Source organism: Oreochromis aureus, linkage group 15 (genome assembly GCF_013358895.1).
Source record: "Oreochromis aureus strain Israel breed Guangdong linkage group 15, ZZ_aureus, whole genome shotgun sequence".
NCBI lineage: Eukaryota > Metazoa > Chordata > Actinopteri > Cichliformes > Cichlidae > Oreochromis > Oreochromis aureus.
The window spans coordinates 12764205-12781594 of NC_052956.1; the positions used below are offsets into that span (position 1 = coordinate 12764205).

Below are 17390 nucleotides of genomic sequence, written 5' to 3' on the forward strand. Positions count from 1 at the left end.
GTTGACCATGAACTCCTCTGTGTAACAAAGCATTCTAGAGTCAAATGTGAGGCCATCTGTCTGACAGCTAAAGCTTTGCCAACTTGAGTTATGCAGGACACAGGTCCCAACACAACAGCAACTCTACAATACAATGGCTGAAATAGAAAAGAAGCAAGTTGCTGAGATGAGCCAGTCAAAGTCCAGACCTAAACTGAAAGGATCATGGGGTCTAGTTTTTATTATTATTTTTATTTAATTGTTTTAAACTCATTTAGCATTTTTGCTCAGTTTTGACTGCTCAGCTATAAAAGGCTGAATGGGGTGTTGTCGTCAACTGGCCAGGCAGAGCGGACACATATGTTTGTGAATGCAATAATTTAAGAATGAGGTGATGTACGATTTTGAAAGTCATACCATTAGTGCTGGGAAGTGTTCTGCCATTGCAAACAGTTTTACTTAAGTAAATGACATGCATGCTCTACTGCTAATAAGAACTGTAGTACATAAAGAAAAGTTTCCTGACTGCTGTGAGTCCTATTATTCAGTGTGGAGAGATAAGAGGAAGAAAAAAAAAAAAAACCCCACACACAAAGGTGAGTTTAATCTGTATTTATTACCTCCAACATAGTTTGTTGAGCCACGACATCTAGCCAGTTAAAAAAATACAGTAGACTTAACTTAAACATCAAAGCATTAAAAAGCATACCTATGGCATAGAAGAATAACCTTCCTAAAATGTACATCTTTACAAAGTGTTTACAAATTCAACGTAAAAAAAAAAAAAAAAAAAAGACAAAAAAAAAGTGCAAAAAAGAAAAAAAAAAGTAAATGAAAACTGACAATCCCCACCAGTGAAACAGGACGAAAATGTACAATGGAACAAAAATACTTCATATTCCTAACTTGTGTTTGACGCAATTTTCCTGACATGAACAACAGGCCACGATCTTGTGCTTTTTAAGTGTTTGTGGGGTTTTCTTTTCGTAAGTATTTATCAAGCAGTGCGTGATAGAAACATTTTCGGATAATATTCACAGTATTTGATACAAATTTTGTGAGCTCCTAAATAATAATAAAACTCTTTCAATAAATATATTCTTTCATTTACAACCAGTCGGTGGCTCGCAGTAATAGTGACACGGGGCAGTAACAGAGGGATGCTTTCAAATAAATAGGACATTCAGAAATTAAACAAGTGTGGCATAAATCTTGGGTTTGCTTTGATGGGAAAGAAAAAACAAATGTGTTGACGAACCGTCGAGGTGACTTTCTGGGAGTGAGGATGTAATATCAGTAGTGTGACAGTTGGGAGTGTCCCAAGACGTAAACAAGGTAAACAAACAGCTGATGATCCATTACAAAAAAAAAAACACTAACAAAAAAAACCTACACCATATACAGTACTGTAGTAAGTCTCCTTAATCATTTCCTTTGTGGTCCCTCTTAAAAGCAAAGGTTAAATTATAATATTTAAAAAAAAAAAAAAAAATTGACACACACACACGATTTATTTATTGAGATGAACATTTAAGCTGTGCATGATGGATGGCCCCAGACATTAACACGTAAAAACATTTCCGATTTGCTCACAGATTCAAAATAAATATTTAATCCTATCTTTTCTTATTGATCATCTAAAATATCAGCATCTTCTCAATTTTTAAAGCACAATACCCTAGAAAGGTGGTAGGCAGAGTGACGTACAATAACTTCAAATAGACTTACAAGTCTATGTTTAGTCATACTTAACCTATTGGGTCTTGTATTAGCCACCTAAAGGTGAAAAACTAGCCTGAGTAGCACATGTGAAGACTGCAAATCTGAACTGTATATTTGTAAAGCTGCTTGTTTGGAACTGTTTGATGGTGTAAGCAAATTTGTTTTAAAACTAGCCACAACTCTGGGTCACCTCTCCTATATAGGTAAATATTAACTAGAGATGAAAGTGCAGTTAAAATTAACCTTAAGAACATGGTTGAAGAGGTACTTCTGACATGGTGGTGGTCACAATCTGTCAAAGTCCACCAGATGTTTAAGTCTAAGTCTAAGACCTTGAGCACAGAAGAGAGTACATTTCAGTCAGTATCCTGAACTACTGTACAACAGTTCATATGACACCAGTTATGTCTACAAGGTTCAACACAAAAAGCAATCGAAGAGTTTGAATATTAAAATCTTTTCAGTCACACTGGATTCCCTTTACAGACAATTGAGAACTTTGCTTTTCTCTAGCGACCCCTCACCCCCCCACCCCGATCTCTGGAAGTGCTAAGGCAGCTTACATGCAAGATTTGATGTGGCGTTTTGACCGTTAATGGTCACCTATTATGTTAAACTTCAAAGCACTGTAACAGAAGGCAAAGGCATTAACATGTCATTACAAATATGGCTGATCTACACTGAGAGTTGTGTTATATTTGCTTTATATTTCTTTGTGTTTTAAGATGTAGGGCATTCAAGGCCAAGCAGCATTGTTCCCTTTGTTAATATAGATTTGGCTTTTTAGTTGACACATAGCCTCAGGCAAAGCTGCTGGAGCTCAGACACTGAAACTTCTCCCTCAGAGACTGGACGATGTTGGGCTGGCTCTGCTGCGGCTCGTTCCACAGGTATTTCTCCAGATGCTCGTGGTCCAGAGGTCTCAGCGGGTCGCAGGAGCGGATTGGGGTGCACGGTAGACTCTGAGACTGGATAACTCCCCGATTCTGACCGGCAAGAGCAGCTGAGCTGCCGTTCTTCTGCGCCAACCTGTCACGCTGTTGTTCACTCTCATCCTCTGAGCGGATTTCGACATAGTCGTCGTCGTCTTCCCCATTGTCCTTGAAGTTGGCCAAGTAGTTCTGGGTAGCGGTGAGTATGCTCAGTGCAGAAGCCCGATTCAGGACCACCACCTTTTGGCCATCGTGTAAAGTGAGGTCTGAAAGCCCCTGGGTAGACCGCTCTGGGAGGCTACTTTGCCGGCCAGCTCGGCCTAGACTTGGACCATGAAGTCTGTCTGTGGATCGATCCACATCGAGTCCATTACATTTAAGTCCAGACTTCTCCTGCTGTTGGCTGCCCGTAGAACTGACTGACTGAGCAGAAGGGGAGGCCTTTGCAGGCAAAGATGGTGCATTAAAGGAAGGATGTCTCTTAATGGAGCTGTACACGTGCTCTTCTTTCTCGCTAGGCGCCGAAATGCATGAACTCCATCTCTGTGCCGGTGGAGTGGTCGGAGATGGAGGGAAGAAAGAAGGGGTGGAGCAGGCTGAAGTAAGCCTGCGCTGAGGGGTAGAAGATGCTCGAGCCTCCCCCACCTCGCTAGACGAGGAGACAAAGCTGGCCAGCTCTCCGTTGCTGTAGGTAGAGTGGAGCCAGTCCTCTTCCAGAGAGGTCTCAGGCATGGACGGAGAAGATGACAGACCTGGATGGGAGTGATGTGGAGTAGCAGAGGTTGGACTGGAGGAATCTTTAAACATCACCTGGTCATACAGATGGGAGTACTCTGCTATCCGTGCACCTTAAGATGGGAGAAAAAAATGATGCAAAAGAAGTGTGAGTGAGGTATGTTTGCATTGTTGCTCATAAACTAACAGCACTGGTATACAATAACGGCACCATTTTTTCCTTTTGTTATATGTAACAGTATTTTGAGTATCTTAAAACTCAGATTTTTGGCCCTCACTGGACAAATATTCAATAATAACCTCAACATAATATAATTAAAGTGGTCTCAGTAGGAAACTAGACTTCTATACCTCACCTTTGGCCAATCATTGGTCTTTTCATTAAAAAAAAAAAATCCTATTGGTTGTTTTATAAGTGAATCCATTGAGACAATGAAAAACTTGAATCAACTGCTATTCCAGCTTTGCCAACAACTGGATATGTTAAAAGAGGGCCTGCTGGCAAAATATGTCAGAGATGGTGACACTGTAACTGTATTGGCCTCAAGCTGAATTCCGAGCTTGCATTTTTCTCCTGCACAGGAAAGCTACTACCCTCATTCACATATGAAGTGATTGGATTTGTTTGTGCTGGTCTGGTTGGAGAGGAGAGCTGCCAGAGGGCTGTACTGTCAAATTATGGCTACTTGAATAGGTGAGCTACAGATTTCTACCCACTGAAACACAAAATGGAAACAAATTTAAACCTATACTGTAGCATCTGGGAATTATTATTATTATTTACCTATGGCTGCACCTCCTTGTTTCTTCTCCTCTAAGATGGCTGCGAGATCTTTCTGTTTCTTCTCTGCTCTGGCCCGACTGCAAGAGTCTCCAGGGTCCATGCTCCTCATGCGCAGCAGCTGGTTTGCTTTCTTAATCTTCTGGCTATACTGGCGTGCCATGAGGAACACACGGCTCTTAGTTTTGTCCATCAGTTCCAGGGGAAAGTCCACAGACTCACCCAGCAGGAGAGAGGAGGATGCCAGGGGTGAGTCCAGACCTGCCAGCTCCCCTGGGAACAAACTGTGAAGGTCCTTGAGGGAATTTTCTCTCTGAGAGATGTTTCGCTGGGGAAGCTCCACCAGATCGTCATCCTCCAGGCGAAAGCTGCCGCTGCTTAGACGAGCCAGTCGGTTGCGGATGCTCTTCACAGTTCCTGGGACGGGCTCTGGGGTGACAGGAAGGGGGCGTGATGCGGGAGAAGGGCTGTGGGTTTCTTCTTCAGTGGTACTTTCACTTTGTTCAGGAAGGTTGATAACTGGGATGGTGAATGAGGGTGTGGCAGTGACAGGTGGGGGCTTAGGTTGATGTGCTGGGGGACTGCTGGGTGCACAGGCTGCATGAGCATTTACAGGGGCGCTCTTCACAGGACTTTTTTTGACAGACGAGGTCTTCTTTGGCGACTCGCTGCCACTCACTGGGAATGCAGCAGGAAGTCGATCAGCTTTCTTCTCATTTTTCTTGATGTAGTTTTCCAAGTCGTTCCAGAGTTCATCGACCTGCTCAGACATCTTATCTCCTTTCTGTGAGCTCTGAGAAAAGGTCTCAGAGGTGGAAGAAGATGAAAAATCAGGCTCAGAAGAACATGGGGCAAGACGGGGGGCTGGTCCTTCATCCTCTCTAAAGTGGGAGCTCTGCTCAGAAACAAATGCTCTAAGAAGCACACTGTCCCTCTCTTCTTTTAATTTATCACCTTCATTTTTTTCCATGACCTTGGTTGATGGCGGATCCCTAAAACAGATTGTGTCATAGATATTCTCCTCCTCCACTATTTTGAGTTCACATGTCCCAAATGACTTCCCATCTTGTGTTAGTGACTTATGGTCCTCTGGCAAACTGTCTGGTTTGGACATGGACTCTTTGACCTCTGGAACATTGACTGCTCTCTCTGCCTCACTCTGGGAACGCTGTCCATCTGTAGAAGCATCTTTCAGCGACTGGCTTTCTTCAGGGTCTCTTCTGATGAGGCCCATGCTCTTTAGGTCCTCATAGCTGATATTGTCATAAACATTTTCAATGTCATCCATTGTCAGCTGCTCAGCTGAGGATGATCCAGATATATCATTGCTGGATGATTCAGTGTGGATCACTTCCAGGTTGCTGTGACCGGCCTGGTCATCTCCTGGGCTCTCTCGAGCCTCTGTAGCCTTCTCCCCGGCACTGCTTGCCCTCCGCAGAACTCTGCTACCGCTGGGTGGAGGTTCAACCTGCACCGTGGGCACCTGTTCAACATGCCAGCTGCAGGGCCGAGCGGTCCTTGGCGATGAGGTAGCTTCTGATCTCTCTGAAGGCACCTCTGGCTCTTGTCCGTTTGGCTCTGTGGGAACAAACATCTGGTAGATGTCCTCGTCTTCATCGTCAGGCTGCATTGTTCTCTGGCGGGTGGGGAACATGGCCCTGCGAGCCTGATGGTCTGCCCAAATGTTCCTCACCGACGGGTCACTTTCTGTTACTATTACAGAGGGAATGGGGGAGTCTGGAGGCTCCTCTGTCACGTGTGGTGTCCTGAGGAGTGGTGGGTGGTGACTTCCGTCCCGTACGAGGGATTCTCTGGCTCTCTGAAGGACAGCAGAGATCATTTGTATTGCACGTGACTGAAGCAGCTGAAAAATCTGAGATCCAGTACAATTTTATATTGCATCTCTCATTAGCTCTAAATTGATACTGTACCTGTAGGTCTGCTGAACTCATGTTGAAAGCTTTCCACTGTTCAATGCTATCAACAGAAGCCTGAGGGTTCAGCCTCTTTCTACTGCCTTTGCCAGGCACTCGCAGCCTCTTTCCACCTCCCTGAATGCAGAATTTACAGCATTACCAATATGTTTAAAAGACTGGATTAACATGGAAACAAACTGAGGGATTTCCATGTAACCCCCAATTTCACAGGGATATTTCTGGCAAATTTAAATATAGTGCGCAACTATATGTAGCCAAAACCCACCAGACCACTGTCATCCTCATCGTCAGCGTCCTGCTGATGTGACTCCTCCCCTTCCTCCCGGTCACTGTGGTCATAGTGATCGCCAGGATCTAAGGATTCCTGTGATTGGTTGATGAGGCTACGGCTGCGGCCAATTGTGCCCAGAGCCAGCTGGGACACCGGAGAAAGCAGTGTGGCACCTAGACTTGTTCGCTACATGGAGAAGGAACGCATTTTGGGTTAAGTAAAATTTGTTCACAAGTGTGTACACTGACTCATCGTTCTTCGTCTTTGTATGACTCACTTTTTCACCGTCTGCATTGGCTGCATTCTGCTTAGCATTCTTCAGTAATTTGGACAAAGGTTCTGGGAAGACAGGAAAATAAATGATAAATTCTAGATGTGTGTTCTTTCCTTCAATTTGTATTTATTTTACACACTGAGCTATGAAACATAATTTTTGCTCAACACAATATTGACTGAGACTTTTCTCACCTTTCCTGCGTCCTCTACGAGGAGTGGGGCCTTCCTTGGTTTGAGGGGAATCCTTCTTTTCACCGTCGGGGGTATAGTGAAACCCGGGGTGATCTGGAAAAAAACAAAAGGCAGCAGAGGAAAACAAATAAGTGATAAATGAATATTGAATATTTTTTTAATACTTGCAGCAAAAAGAATATTAGACTAAAATATACCAAAGGTACAATTTTAATTAATTTAGAAAATTGGTACTTACGTGTTGCATCCATTTCCAAAATAGCTTGTTTGGCCTAGAATTCAGAAACAACAACAAAACAAGTTAGGATGACAGTGAGAAGTCTTTTAAATAACTTACCCACTTTCTTGCAATTGAGTCCTTTTTGATAAGCTGCATTAGAAATTTAGAAAGATGCACTTGTGCTTTGCTGAGGATCTTTGTCATTCTCAGTAATTTTCCCTTTTTTTTGCTTTGAATGCAAGAATATTGAATTACTGATTAGGATTATTAAATTAATTACAATTCAACTAGTTTAGTAGAATTGCAAGGAAATAATTTTGGATTAGAAAAAAAATGCATGCATTTATTTAAATGCATTTCGACACTAGGTGGCACCACATTACAGTATTCACTATACAGTTCAACTTATCAAAGAAGCCTCTTTACAGAAACTCGTTACTTTCTCAGAAAATTCTTAGTTTTCGCTGAACATGTCAAAAGCCAGATGAAGAGATAGAAAAGAAAGTAAAGTTTATGTTTAAAGTGCTTTTCACAGATGTGTAGCCACAAAGAGCTTCATCAATAAACCTTTCTTACAACTTAAAATAAAATTTTAAAAAAAATTAGGAATAATCCCAATAAAACATAACAAAAAAAATAGAATAAAAATAATTCTGATCATAAAAAACTGATGATGAATGCTGATAGGAAGACGTTAGAAAGTGTAAAAGCAGGATAGGTGGAAAGAAAAAATGGGGGTAAGGGAATATGAGAAAGTAAGAGAGATGGAGTGAGTAGGAGGGAGTGACATTTTCAGCACATCCCGCTCAAAGCAGTTACGAAATCTGTGAATAAAGATGGGGCCTGTCAAGGAGACAAGCTCCTCTTACCTTGGCAGGGATTTTGGCAGGATGGTTTTCAAGTATGAGTCTCTTGAGGTGTAAGATCCACATGCGTTTGTCTTGCTGGGATTTAGCCTGCGGGCAGATAGCACAACATCACAGAAGAGATAATCTCATACATGTATTTTAAAGACAGTTCAAAAGGCTTGGGTTAAATCCTTAAGAACTGGAGAGCAGCTTTGTTGCATAACGCATATTAGCTTTCTTTTTCAGCGCTCGTCGAAAAACAGTTATTAGGAAACAACAATGGCCACCGTTAGCCTTTAAACAGTCTACATGTCTGAACAGCTCCGTGACGTGAGCCTGGACTAAATACAAAACAATAAGACAGCTGCAAATCACGACGCGACAACCATCACACCTTCTGACTTGCACAATGTCGCTCGTAGCTACATTTTCAAGCGTGTAATTAAATTCAAAAGGTGTTTGGTGTCTGGTTTGACATGTTTTCTCTTATGTAATGTTGCTATACCTGGACTGTGTGTTGTAGTTTGGGGTTCTTGTAGTGAAACACACTGAAACTCAGTGGTTCTTTAGGGATGACTTCCACCAGCATCAGATTACAGCACTACAAGAGACAGGCAGGAAGCAGCGTTAGAATATGGAGCACAAACATTGAAATCCTTAGCATTTCTTCAGGGCATGAAGTTCTTCAAGTTGCGTCACTGACCAGGATGTGAGCCTTGTACGTGTAGGTTTCTTCTCGTTTCTTAGTTATTAATAGAAGTTTGTCAAAGAGGAAGAGTGTTCGTTCATTTTTGGCACGCTGCAGACGAAATGTTCCTTCAAGGACCAGCTCTCCGTAGCCAATCAGATCAGGGCCCTTCCAGTTGGTCAGAAGGCTCTGGATTTCCTGCAACAATCACAGGGTTACAGAGTAACTAGAGTTAAATATGGTAACAGCAAGAAGGGGGAACACAATCATACCCTTGTGATGAAATTGAGAAAAAACAAAGAAAAAACTAAACATATTTGTGTTGCCAAACTGCAGCACAAAAAATAAATACAATGAGCCAACTCAACTTATCAAAAAAAACCAAGAAACACAGAGGAAAACCCCCCAAAACAGAGTGTTAAATGACCTGAACGAGGTTACTGGGTGGAAGGACAAACACACTGAAGCCTAAATAAATGTTTAGAAAATTAAAAGGGAAGAAAATTACAAAACAGAAGAAAAACAAGCAAAAACTGAACATTTTTATGAAGCAAATACTTCCTTCAGACTCTTAGGGAAATTGTTCCCCCACATTCCTGCATTCATCAGACCATTCTGTCCCCCGAGCAGATAAAAGAAACAAGCTTTCCTTTTATGTGTCCTCCTTATGCAAGGCCATCATTAGCCCAGTGGAAAATGCACTGACTTGCGTAAGACACGGGGAGCATCGGGGCCTTGGCCGATTCAAACCTGGAGTTCACATAACTGTTGCGCAGAACGCTAAAATAATTTGTTCCTTGAAAGGTTTTCAAACTATTGTAGCCGTTTACTCGTGGAACGCACGCAGGAGACGCCGTCACACGTCATCCATGTAATGATTTATGGAAAGGTTAATTTTTTTTTTTTTTTTAATGTGTGTGAGAGAGCTCGCTGTACCTGCAACCTCACAGCGTGCTCGTGCTTCCTCTTCATGTCATTGATGTGCCACGCCACTCTCTGCATGGTGTCTATGGCTTCCTGTACGACCTCATAGGTCTCCGTGTCCTTCTCCATGTGGTTGGCTATCTCCTGCACAGGTGGCACAAATAAGTAAAAAAAAGAAAAATAATTAAAAAAAAAAAAAAAAAATGCTGCCAATTGGAATTTGCACACAATGAAAGCAAAACATTCACGAGCATGTTCATACTACTATGTTTTGTTTTGTGTTCATAACAACAATGCATGCAGTGTAATGCAACCACACAGACACACAGGAACATGCATACTGAGCACCATATGTCTAAACATTTGGCTTCTCCATCAGAGGTGGGCTGGAATCTCAGCTCAGTTACTTAAACGTAGACATGCATTCGCACTGGTATAGGTTAAAAAAATTATAATAATAATTATGGCTGCAGTCACATTTTTGTGGGTAAAGACTAACTGTTTGGATGACATTGTGTGTGTGTGCGTGTGTTTTGGGCTAGACAAAAAAGACGTACATGCAATAGTAGATGGTACTTGAGGATTCTCTGCACTGGCTTGAGCAGGTAGGAGCCCAGGGGCAAGGAGTGCCTCAGAGATTCTTGGCGCTCGCGGAAAAACTTGGCCAACGCCTTGTTTCTCATGCATTCTGTGAGCACAGCAACCGACCTGTGGAGACAAAATGCAGCAAATAAGATGTCAGAGAATTGCAGGAAACTGTAATTTGACAGCGATGACGAGTGAGAGCTGTAAAATAAAACTGAAGGAGGGGGAAAAAAAGAATATATCACCCAAACACAGAGGGATTATTAACCAAGAGTGAGAGACATAACAGGGATCGGTATGTGCACTGATATAAACATTTAAGGAGGACTGAGAGATTCTCTTTCAGTTTTTCGCTTGAACAATGTGGTTAAATTAATATTATGCTAATTCTGAATATTTTCATCAACACGGTGAGGTATGTAAATTAATACACAATATGATATCTGAGCTGTTATGTGTACTTTTTCCATGAGGTTTATTATTCTTGAAGCTCTGGCAGCCATACACTGTGTGCACGTATATTTGCAAATGCATACAAAAATAAGCCAAATGCTGCTCAGGTTTGCGTCCCACTATCATGCTACAGTCATCAGGCATTTTATTAGGTACACTTGTTCAACTGCTCATTAACACAATCTAATCAGTCAATGACACGGCAGCAACTTAATGCATTTAGGCATGTAAGGTCAAGATAGCCTGCTGATCTTCAAATCAAGCATCAGAATGAGGATTTTGAACATGGCATAGTTGTTTGGATTGAGCTGAGTATTTCAGCAATACCAGATCTACTGATCAACCATCTCTAGGCTTTACAGGCAACAGTCAGAAAAAAGAGAAAATACAAAGTGAGTGACAGTTTTTGGAGTGGAAAGACTGCTTCAAGGCGATTACCACTCCCTATAGCCATGGTATGCAGAAGAGCATCTCTGAATGCACAACCTTGAAGCAGATGAGCCAAATCAGCAGAAGGCCACACTGGATGCCACTTGTTTAAGCGAAGAACAGAAACCCGAGCCTACAACTCGCACAGCCTTGCCAAAACTGTTCAACAGAAGATTGGAAAAATGCTGCCTGGTCTGCTGAGTCTTTTATTCAAAAGTAGGCCCAGAATCTCAAATATCAGTTTCTAATTGCGTTATTGATGCTTTTATTGTTAGCTTGGCCTGCATCAACTAATTTTTGCAACATATTGTACCACTCCACGGCCTCGTAAAACCACATTTACTGCTCGGTGGAGCTCATTTGCTGTCTAACCTACTGAAGAATAAAGAACTTTTTCACTACCCAATGGAGGCTGTATGTGTTTGAGTTTATGTGTACACACACGCACAGTGGAAAAAGACAGAGGAAGACAGTTGTGAACTTGTCTCTTTCTTCTGTGTCTTGTGTAAGTGTGTGTGCACTCATGTGCATGTCTGCATGTCTAAATTCCAGCGCAGCTCCACACAGGCCTCACATTGTTCTGGAGGAAACCTGACCTCTGAGCTCAGTATGACCATGATACATCTACAGCTCGTGTGTGTGTGTGTGTGTGTCTGTGCATATGCAAGTGTCTCCCAGTCTGTGTGTGTCGTGTGTGACCTTGATAGGGGTCACCAGCTGTGGTGTGGATGTAGGAGAAAGTCCATCTTAAACAGCTGACAACAGACCCCTCACACAGACACAATCAACATTCAATTAGTCATCATTAGATTGTATGCATTTCCTCCTTCTTATGCCCTTTTATCGGTGTTTTAAAGGTGCACTGTGTCATGGCAGGAAGAACAGCTTCATATTTCAGTTCATTTAATTACACACAATATAGAAATTGACACAAAAAGCCCCGTACATTGTACCACACAGGTGCCCCATGGCACTGAGGCACTCAGACAAAGCAGGATAAAACATTAGCAGCATTAGCTATGATAAGGTGACAACTTTAATACCCTGTCTGTCAGTATGTGAGCTGTAACTCCGTCAACAGGACACCAATAAAGGAAAAGAAGAAAAAACTGAAAGAAGGGGGGAGGGAGGGATTTAAAGAGACCTTGAGGCACAACTGACAGTAGACACTTTGACTCCTGCTGAGGAGGCTTCTATAGAGAGTGTCAGCTCATCAGAAAGGGGGGATAAGGTAATGCATTGAACAACATACACAATAGAGCTATGTGAGATGCTGGGAAGATGGCATGTGAAGGTGAGATCAGGATGACATAACAATACTACAGTGGGCCCCATTAGTGAATAAGCATGGTCGGTCACACACACACACACACACACACACACACACACACACACACACACACACACGAGGCGTAGCTTTCTCACCGTGGGTAGTTGGTGCAGTACTGGGTATAAATGTGGAACTCCTGACTCTGTAAAACACAACAACAAAAAGAGCAAATTAGTCGATGCAGCTTTGTAACATGAAACGAGACAGACTGAGGAGTGCAGAAGAGAAACGTGTCAGACGGTATGATGTCATGTCACACTTGTTGGCACTGTATCTTAGTGGATGCATGAAGGTGCATAGCAAAGCGAAAGCACAAACCTGTACTTTGAGTTAAATGCTGTTGTCGATAATGGTAAGAAGCTAACAATAAAAATGCTAACACAGAGCAACTTAGCAGGTGTAAAGTCCACCATGTCATCAATAGCCGATGGGAAAGTATATAATTTTAGAGGTATTAACCAAAGCTGACCTGAGGATGATACTAAATGAAAGGGGAGGGGAATTACTGCCCGGATTTTATGGCACTGGCAACTGCATAGTTGTTGAGATACTCTGGAGTTTGCTTTGACTGTTTTTTTTTTTGACACTTTATTATGTGGTAGCAAAATATCTTGCAAGTCTGTGAGGAGAACAATCACACCTCTGAGCATTTGGTCTGAATTTGTGCAATTTACTAATAATATCATGTCTGTCTGCCCATTTTAGGTCTTTGAAAAAAAGAATTAGCTGACTCACAACGGTCACACGAGGTCGGCATTTGTTTTTGTCAGTGTTGCACAACTCCTTGGTGCTATTATAGTTTTATTTGCAGACTGGATTTTTTTTTTTTTTTTTTTTTTTTTTAAACTGCGCTGCTTGTTTTCTCAGAGCAATAATTTCTCTGTGAAAATACAGATTTTAAAGCAAGATAGTGATTAAAACAAAAATCTTGTTTATGTAGGGCAGAAAGTCAAAAAGCAAAGCTTGTTGAGGAAGACAAGGAAGATGGCTCTAATGGGTTTTCATATCATGCAGATAGTATTTGAAAACACACGAAACCAGAGAGAATACATTCAAGTTAAACCCAGCAGCACTACTAGCCAAATTATTAGCAGTAACTTAAAGTATGTGTGGCTGTGATTAAATGGGCTCAGACAGTAAAGCTGTGGTACTGCATAATCCCTTACAGGTCAATATGTATCCACATGCTTTTTCGCCTGTTTAATCAGTGGTTATAATACATCTGCAGTGGATTGTGTCCACTTTGATGAATTGGGTTATTTCATGTTTACTCAAAGCCCACAGACAAGGCTTCCACTCTTCCTTCGTTCACTGATCCTAATTGAACCTCATCCCTGTAGCTTATGATTAGCTTCCATCCTGGCCTTTAATTCTCTGTTTATCCCAACAGCCCTGAGCGCTCAGATTAAATATCCCCTCGTACCTTACCCACCGCCCCTTTAACTGAGACTTTTCCCACCTCGCATACCTCCCTGAACATCAAAGACATCAAAGACAGCATGAGTTATCAAAGCTAGTCTAAACCTCTTTGCTCTCATCCTCCCATCATCCCTGCCCGCTCCTGACGATTATTTCTACAACACATTTTAATATCTTCTCTTCACCAATCTCTTATGGATATTCTCTTCTCCTTGATCCCTCCTTTCTCCCTGCAAGCGCTTCCTCTTCATTGCTCCCCTTTATCATATTCTCTTGGAGGCCTTGTGATAAACTCGTTTCTCTTGCGTAACGTGAGAATGTAACTGAACTCCATTCGTGTCCGTAATCACTAGTAGGGTGCAGGATGTGTACAGCTTTCAGGAAGTGATAGCATAAACATGCAGAAGAAGTTTGCTCTGCACGTGTGTGACAGAGTGCACATTATGAACCAGGACAATGTGATCGCTGGATTCTTAATAAACTTCGAGCACGTACCCACTTTGGACGTGTGTGTTTTGATTTGAACTAAATACGACGTCCAATCAGCTTGAAGCAAACAGTCAATCTACCTCATGCACACAGTATATCCCACCAAAATATACTCAACAGAAGAACATGCATACAGACACAGACATCCTCCCATGATTTGTTAGCCCGAGGTGCTTCGTGGGAACCTTTCTTAATTGAAGAGCAGAGCTCTTCTCCACGTCTCCAGCAGTCTGCCGCCACAGACCAGGCCTAAACACAACCAGATGTGCCACCATCGATTTCTGATGACACAAACCAACACACTCCTAATACACACTCCTAATATCCTCCTGCACTGTGAACACAAGACCACAAAGTGCATAAAAGCTGCTATATAATATAAATTTTGGAGCGCACGCATGAGCGCAGACATGCCAAAAAACACCCGTCCATGCACACTCTTTGAACCTAACCAGGAAACCAGAAGGCCTTGAAATAACTCATGCCTATAATACACCATCCTTTAAAATACATATAAGCTATGTTAAAATCATATAATCATCATATCAAAATATCCAAAAGTTATTAACTTTAAGATGCTCCACATCACAAAAAATAAACACCCCTCTCTGAGAGATCAAGATACAAATTACACAGAAAGGACTTGTACTTATTTGAACTGTGGCCACTAATCGGTATGCAGGGAGACAGAAAAAGTTTACATTTGATAGATGGCTACGCGCCCACTCATCACTTTAATAGCAAGGTAATAAAGCTGCAGGTTTTATTGTTACGAGACCGGACTGGTCACAGTGAGTCATCAGGTATGCGCTGAACTCAGAGGATCATTAGGACCAAAAAAATTCAGTGTAATTGTTCTCTCTTTGCTTCAGTCAGCATGTAGCAACCCATAAAATGCTTTAAAGGCTTACTCAACACATAGCACAGCGAAGATTTAGTCAAACAGAAAAGACATGAGGATAGATAGCCAATTATCCAGAAGGGAGAGACGGAGATTTACAGCTAGATCTGTCTCCTCTTCAAACATTGTTCTTGCATGTGATCCTTGGCTGCTGAGACTAGAAAAGTATTAGCAGTGTTTGTGTGCGTCTCCGAGTGTGTGCATTTCACTGTAGATGGTGAAAGAGAGGTTTAGCAGTTTTCCGGGGTCTTTGAAACCATGACTAACCTTTTTTAGCAATAAACTGGAATTTCAGCTACAACCCATTTACCAGAAGCGTGTGATATCATGAGGACACATGCACACACACAGCTCTAACTGTGGCTTCTTAATGTTAGAGTAGTGGGTCGGTCAGTGGAGACTAAACATTTCCAGGTGCTGGTCCAACTCTTGACCACCCCCCTATACAACTGTATTAAAGCTACTTGATGACAAATCTACACTAAACTTTAAAAAACACACACACACCAAAATCCAGACATGAATAAATATCAGTAACAAGCATTTTGAGCCCCTCTCAATACAAATATCACTAAACAGAAGAGCCTAATGAGCCATGAGAGATTTATCTGTTAGCGCCCGAGTTTAACTCTAACATCAGGTGTGCAAATTCATTGCTAGTTTTAGTCCCTTCAAGGTGAAAATGTAGTGCTGTCAACGTTTAAGGTTTAGTAATAGGGTGTAAAAATATAACACATTTTAAGAGAAACCAGTTGAATCAATGGCACATGGATATTGCACCAGTTAGATATGAGCAGGAAATTTCTGGCGTTTTGTGAGAAGAAGACGAAGCTTTACATATTGCCGTACAACTATAATTAAACAGAAATGCTGACAGCAAGACGGGACAGGAACCTGCTACCACTTCCAGTAAAAACAGAATATTTTAAATGGTTTTAATGGGTATCTGCGAGTCTTACAAGAGCAGTACGTCAGCACCACGGATGTGTTTTCAGAAGCCCGAGGCTTGCTCTCAAGCTGGCTGTCTCCCAATTTATCCTCTGCACAAACAACCAATAAATATCGCACGATTTTTTAAAAATCAACTTTGCACATTTGAAAGCAAACAGTACGATCCTCTGACACCAAGACGTCAACAAAAAGCTTCTTTTCCCTACATGACTGCCATTTTATTTTGAGACCTCTTTTTGCTAACTGTAAGATTAATCAGCTGGTTTCAAGATGTCATGAGGTTGGTTTGTTTATAGCTCTCAGTTAATTATGCAGAGTGGTGATGTGGGCTGCCATAAAACCAGTTTGTCTCAACAACAGCTGCTGCATTTAGAGAGTCTGTGACACTAACTGTGACTTTTTTTGTGTGTACATGGTCAGACAGTTGCTCCGCGGTTTTGGGTGTAATTGCAGAAGGAAAGGGAGGGAATGCAAAGTGTTTTAGACAAAGTGCTGGTATGCAGCACTTTATAATGGGATATAATCGTGCCACCAGTTTGTAGGGCACCGAGAGACAGAGCAGGAGCTGAATCATACAGAAAAGAGGACCTCTGACACCGTGAGCAGAGTCTGAGTCCATTTTCCTTGATGAAAACTACAATTATCCCTCTTAAGCAAAAAGGTGATTAGGTGCTGTCATTCCTCCCCGCCCTGCTGTTGCTTTTAAAACTGACATTCGCACCGGCACAATAATGCTTCTTACCTCAATGCACTTTCTAGGAAGTTCATTTTAGCAATGTCATCACCTGATTTGAGGAAAGTATCTATAATTTCACATTTCTAGTTTCTCATTTTCTGTCTTGTGGATGTTGTTCTGTGTGTGTGTGCATGTGTCCAAAGCAGCTGTATGGACAGGTTTCAACAAGCAGAGGAGGAGAACCCATGCAAGCAAAGAGACAGACAGTACAGGGTAGTACTTAGGACCTTTGCTTAAACCTATAAAACTAAGCAAAAGTTCTCCACTATTCCACAGATTCAAAATCTTTAGTTTTTCCACAGTATTCTCTAATATTAGATATTGTGTTAAATAAACAACAGTTAAGTTTGGCTCTCAATGGCTATATAAATTAAAGCATCTGAGACATTCAGAGGACAACTTGTAAAGATCTGAATTGTGACATTGTTTCTTTGTATAAGCCTAAAAAGCATTAAACTATTACAATATGTTGCATTTGCTGGAAACTAGCAAGTAAGTATAGCTGTTAAATACAGTGGGGGTAAAGAGCAAAATATAAAGTATTATAAAATATATGTACTCAAGTACCTGAAAGTACAGCACTTGACTAAAT

The 17390-nt window shown here is 41.7% G+C and overlaps 1 protein-coding gene across 5 annotated transcripts in view; it reads right to left on the reverse strand.

Moving 5' to 3' along the window:
• Nucleotides 1-576: 576 nt before the first annotated feature.
• LOC116310775 (pleckstrin homology domain-containing family G member 1) overlaps nucleotides 577-17390 on the reverse strand; it is a 61814-nt gene continuing 45000 nt past the window's right edge. For all 5 annotated transcript variants that reach the window (XM_039599273.1, XM_039599276.1, XM_039599275.1 and 2 more), the window contains exons 5-17: nucleotides 12398-12444; nucleotides 10063-10213; nucleotides 9518-9649; nucleotides 8597-8779; nucleotides 8399-8494; nucleotides 7915-8001; nucleotides 7064-7097; nucleotides 6826-6918; nucleotides 6635-6696; nucleotides 6352-6543; nucleotides 6081-6200; nucleotides 4153-5968; nucleotides 577-3481 (exon numbers count right to left, since the gene is read on the reverse strand). In XM_039599273.1, coding sequence (XP_039455207.1) covers nucleotides 2502-3481; nucleotides 4153-5968; nucleotides 6081-6200; nucleotides 6352-6543; nucleotides 6635-6696; nucleotides 6826-6918; nucleotides 7064-7097; nucleotides 7915-8001; nucleotides 8399-8494; nucleotides 8597-8779; nucleotides 9518-9649; nucleotides 10063-10213; nucleotides 12398-12444 — 3993 coding nt within the window. In that variant the 3' untranslated portion in view covers nucleotides 577-2501. The remainder of the gene's footprint in view (nucleotides 3482-4152; nucleotides 5969-6080; nucleotides 6201-6351; nucleotides 6544-6634; nucleotides 6697-6825; nucleotides 6919-7063; nucleotides 7098-7914; nucleotides 8002-8398; nucleotides 8495-8596; nucleotides 8780-9517; nucleotides 9650-10062; nucleotides 10214-12397; nucleotides 12445-17390) is intronic.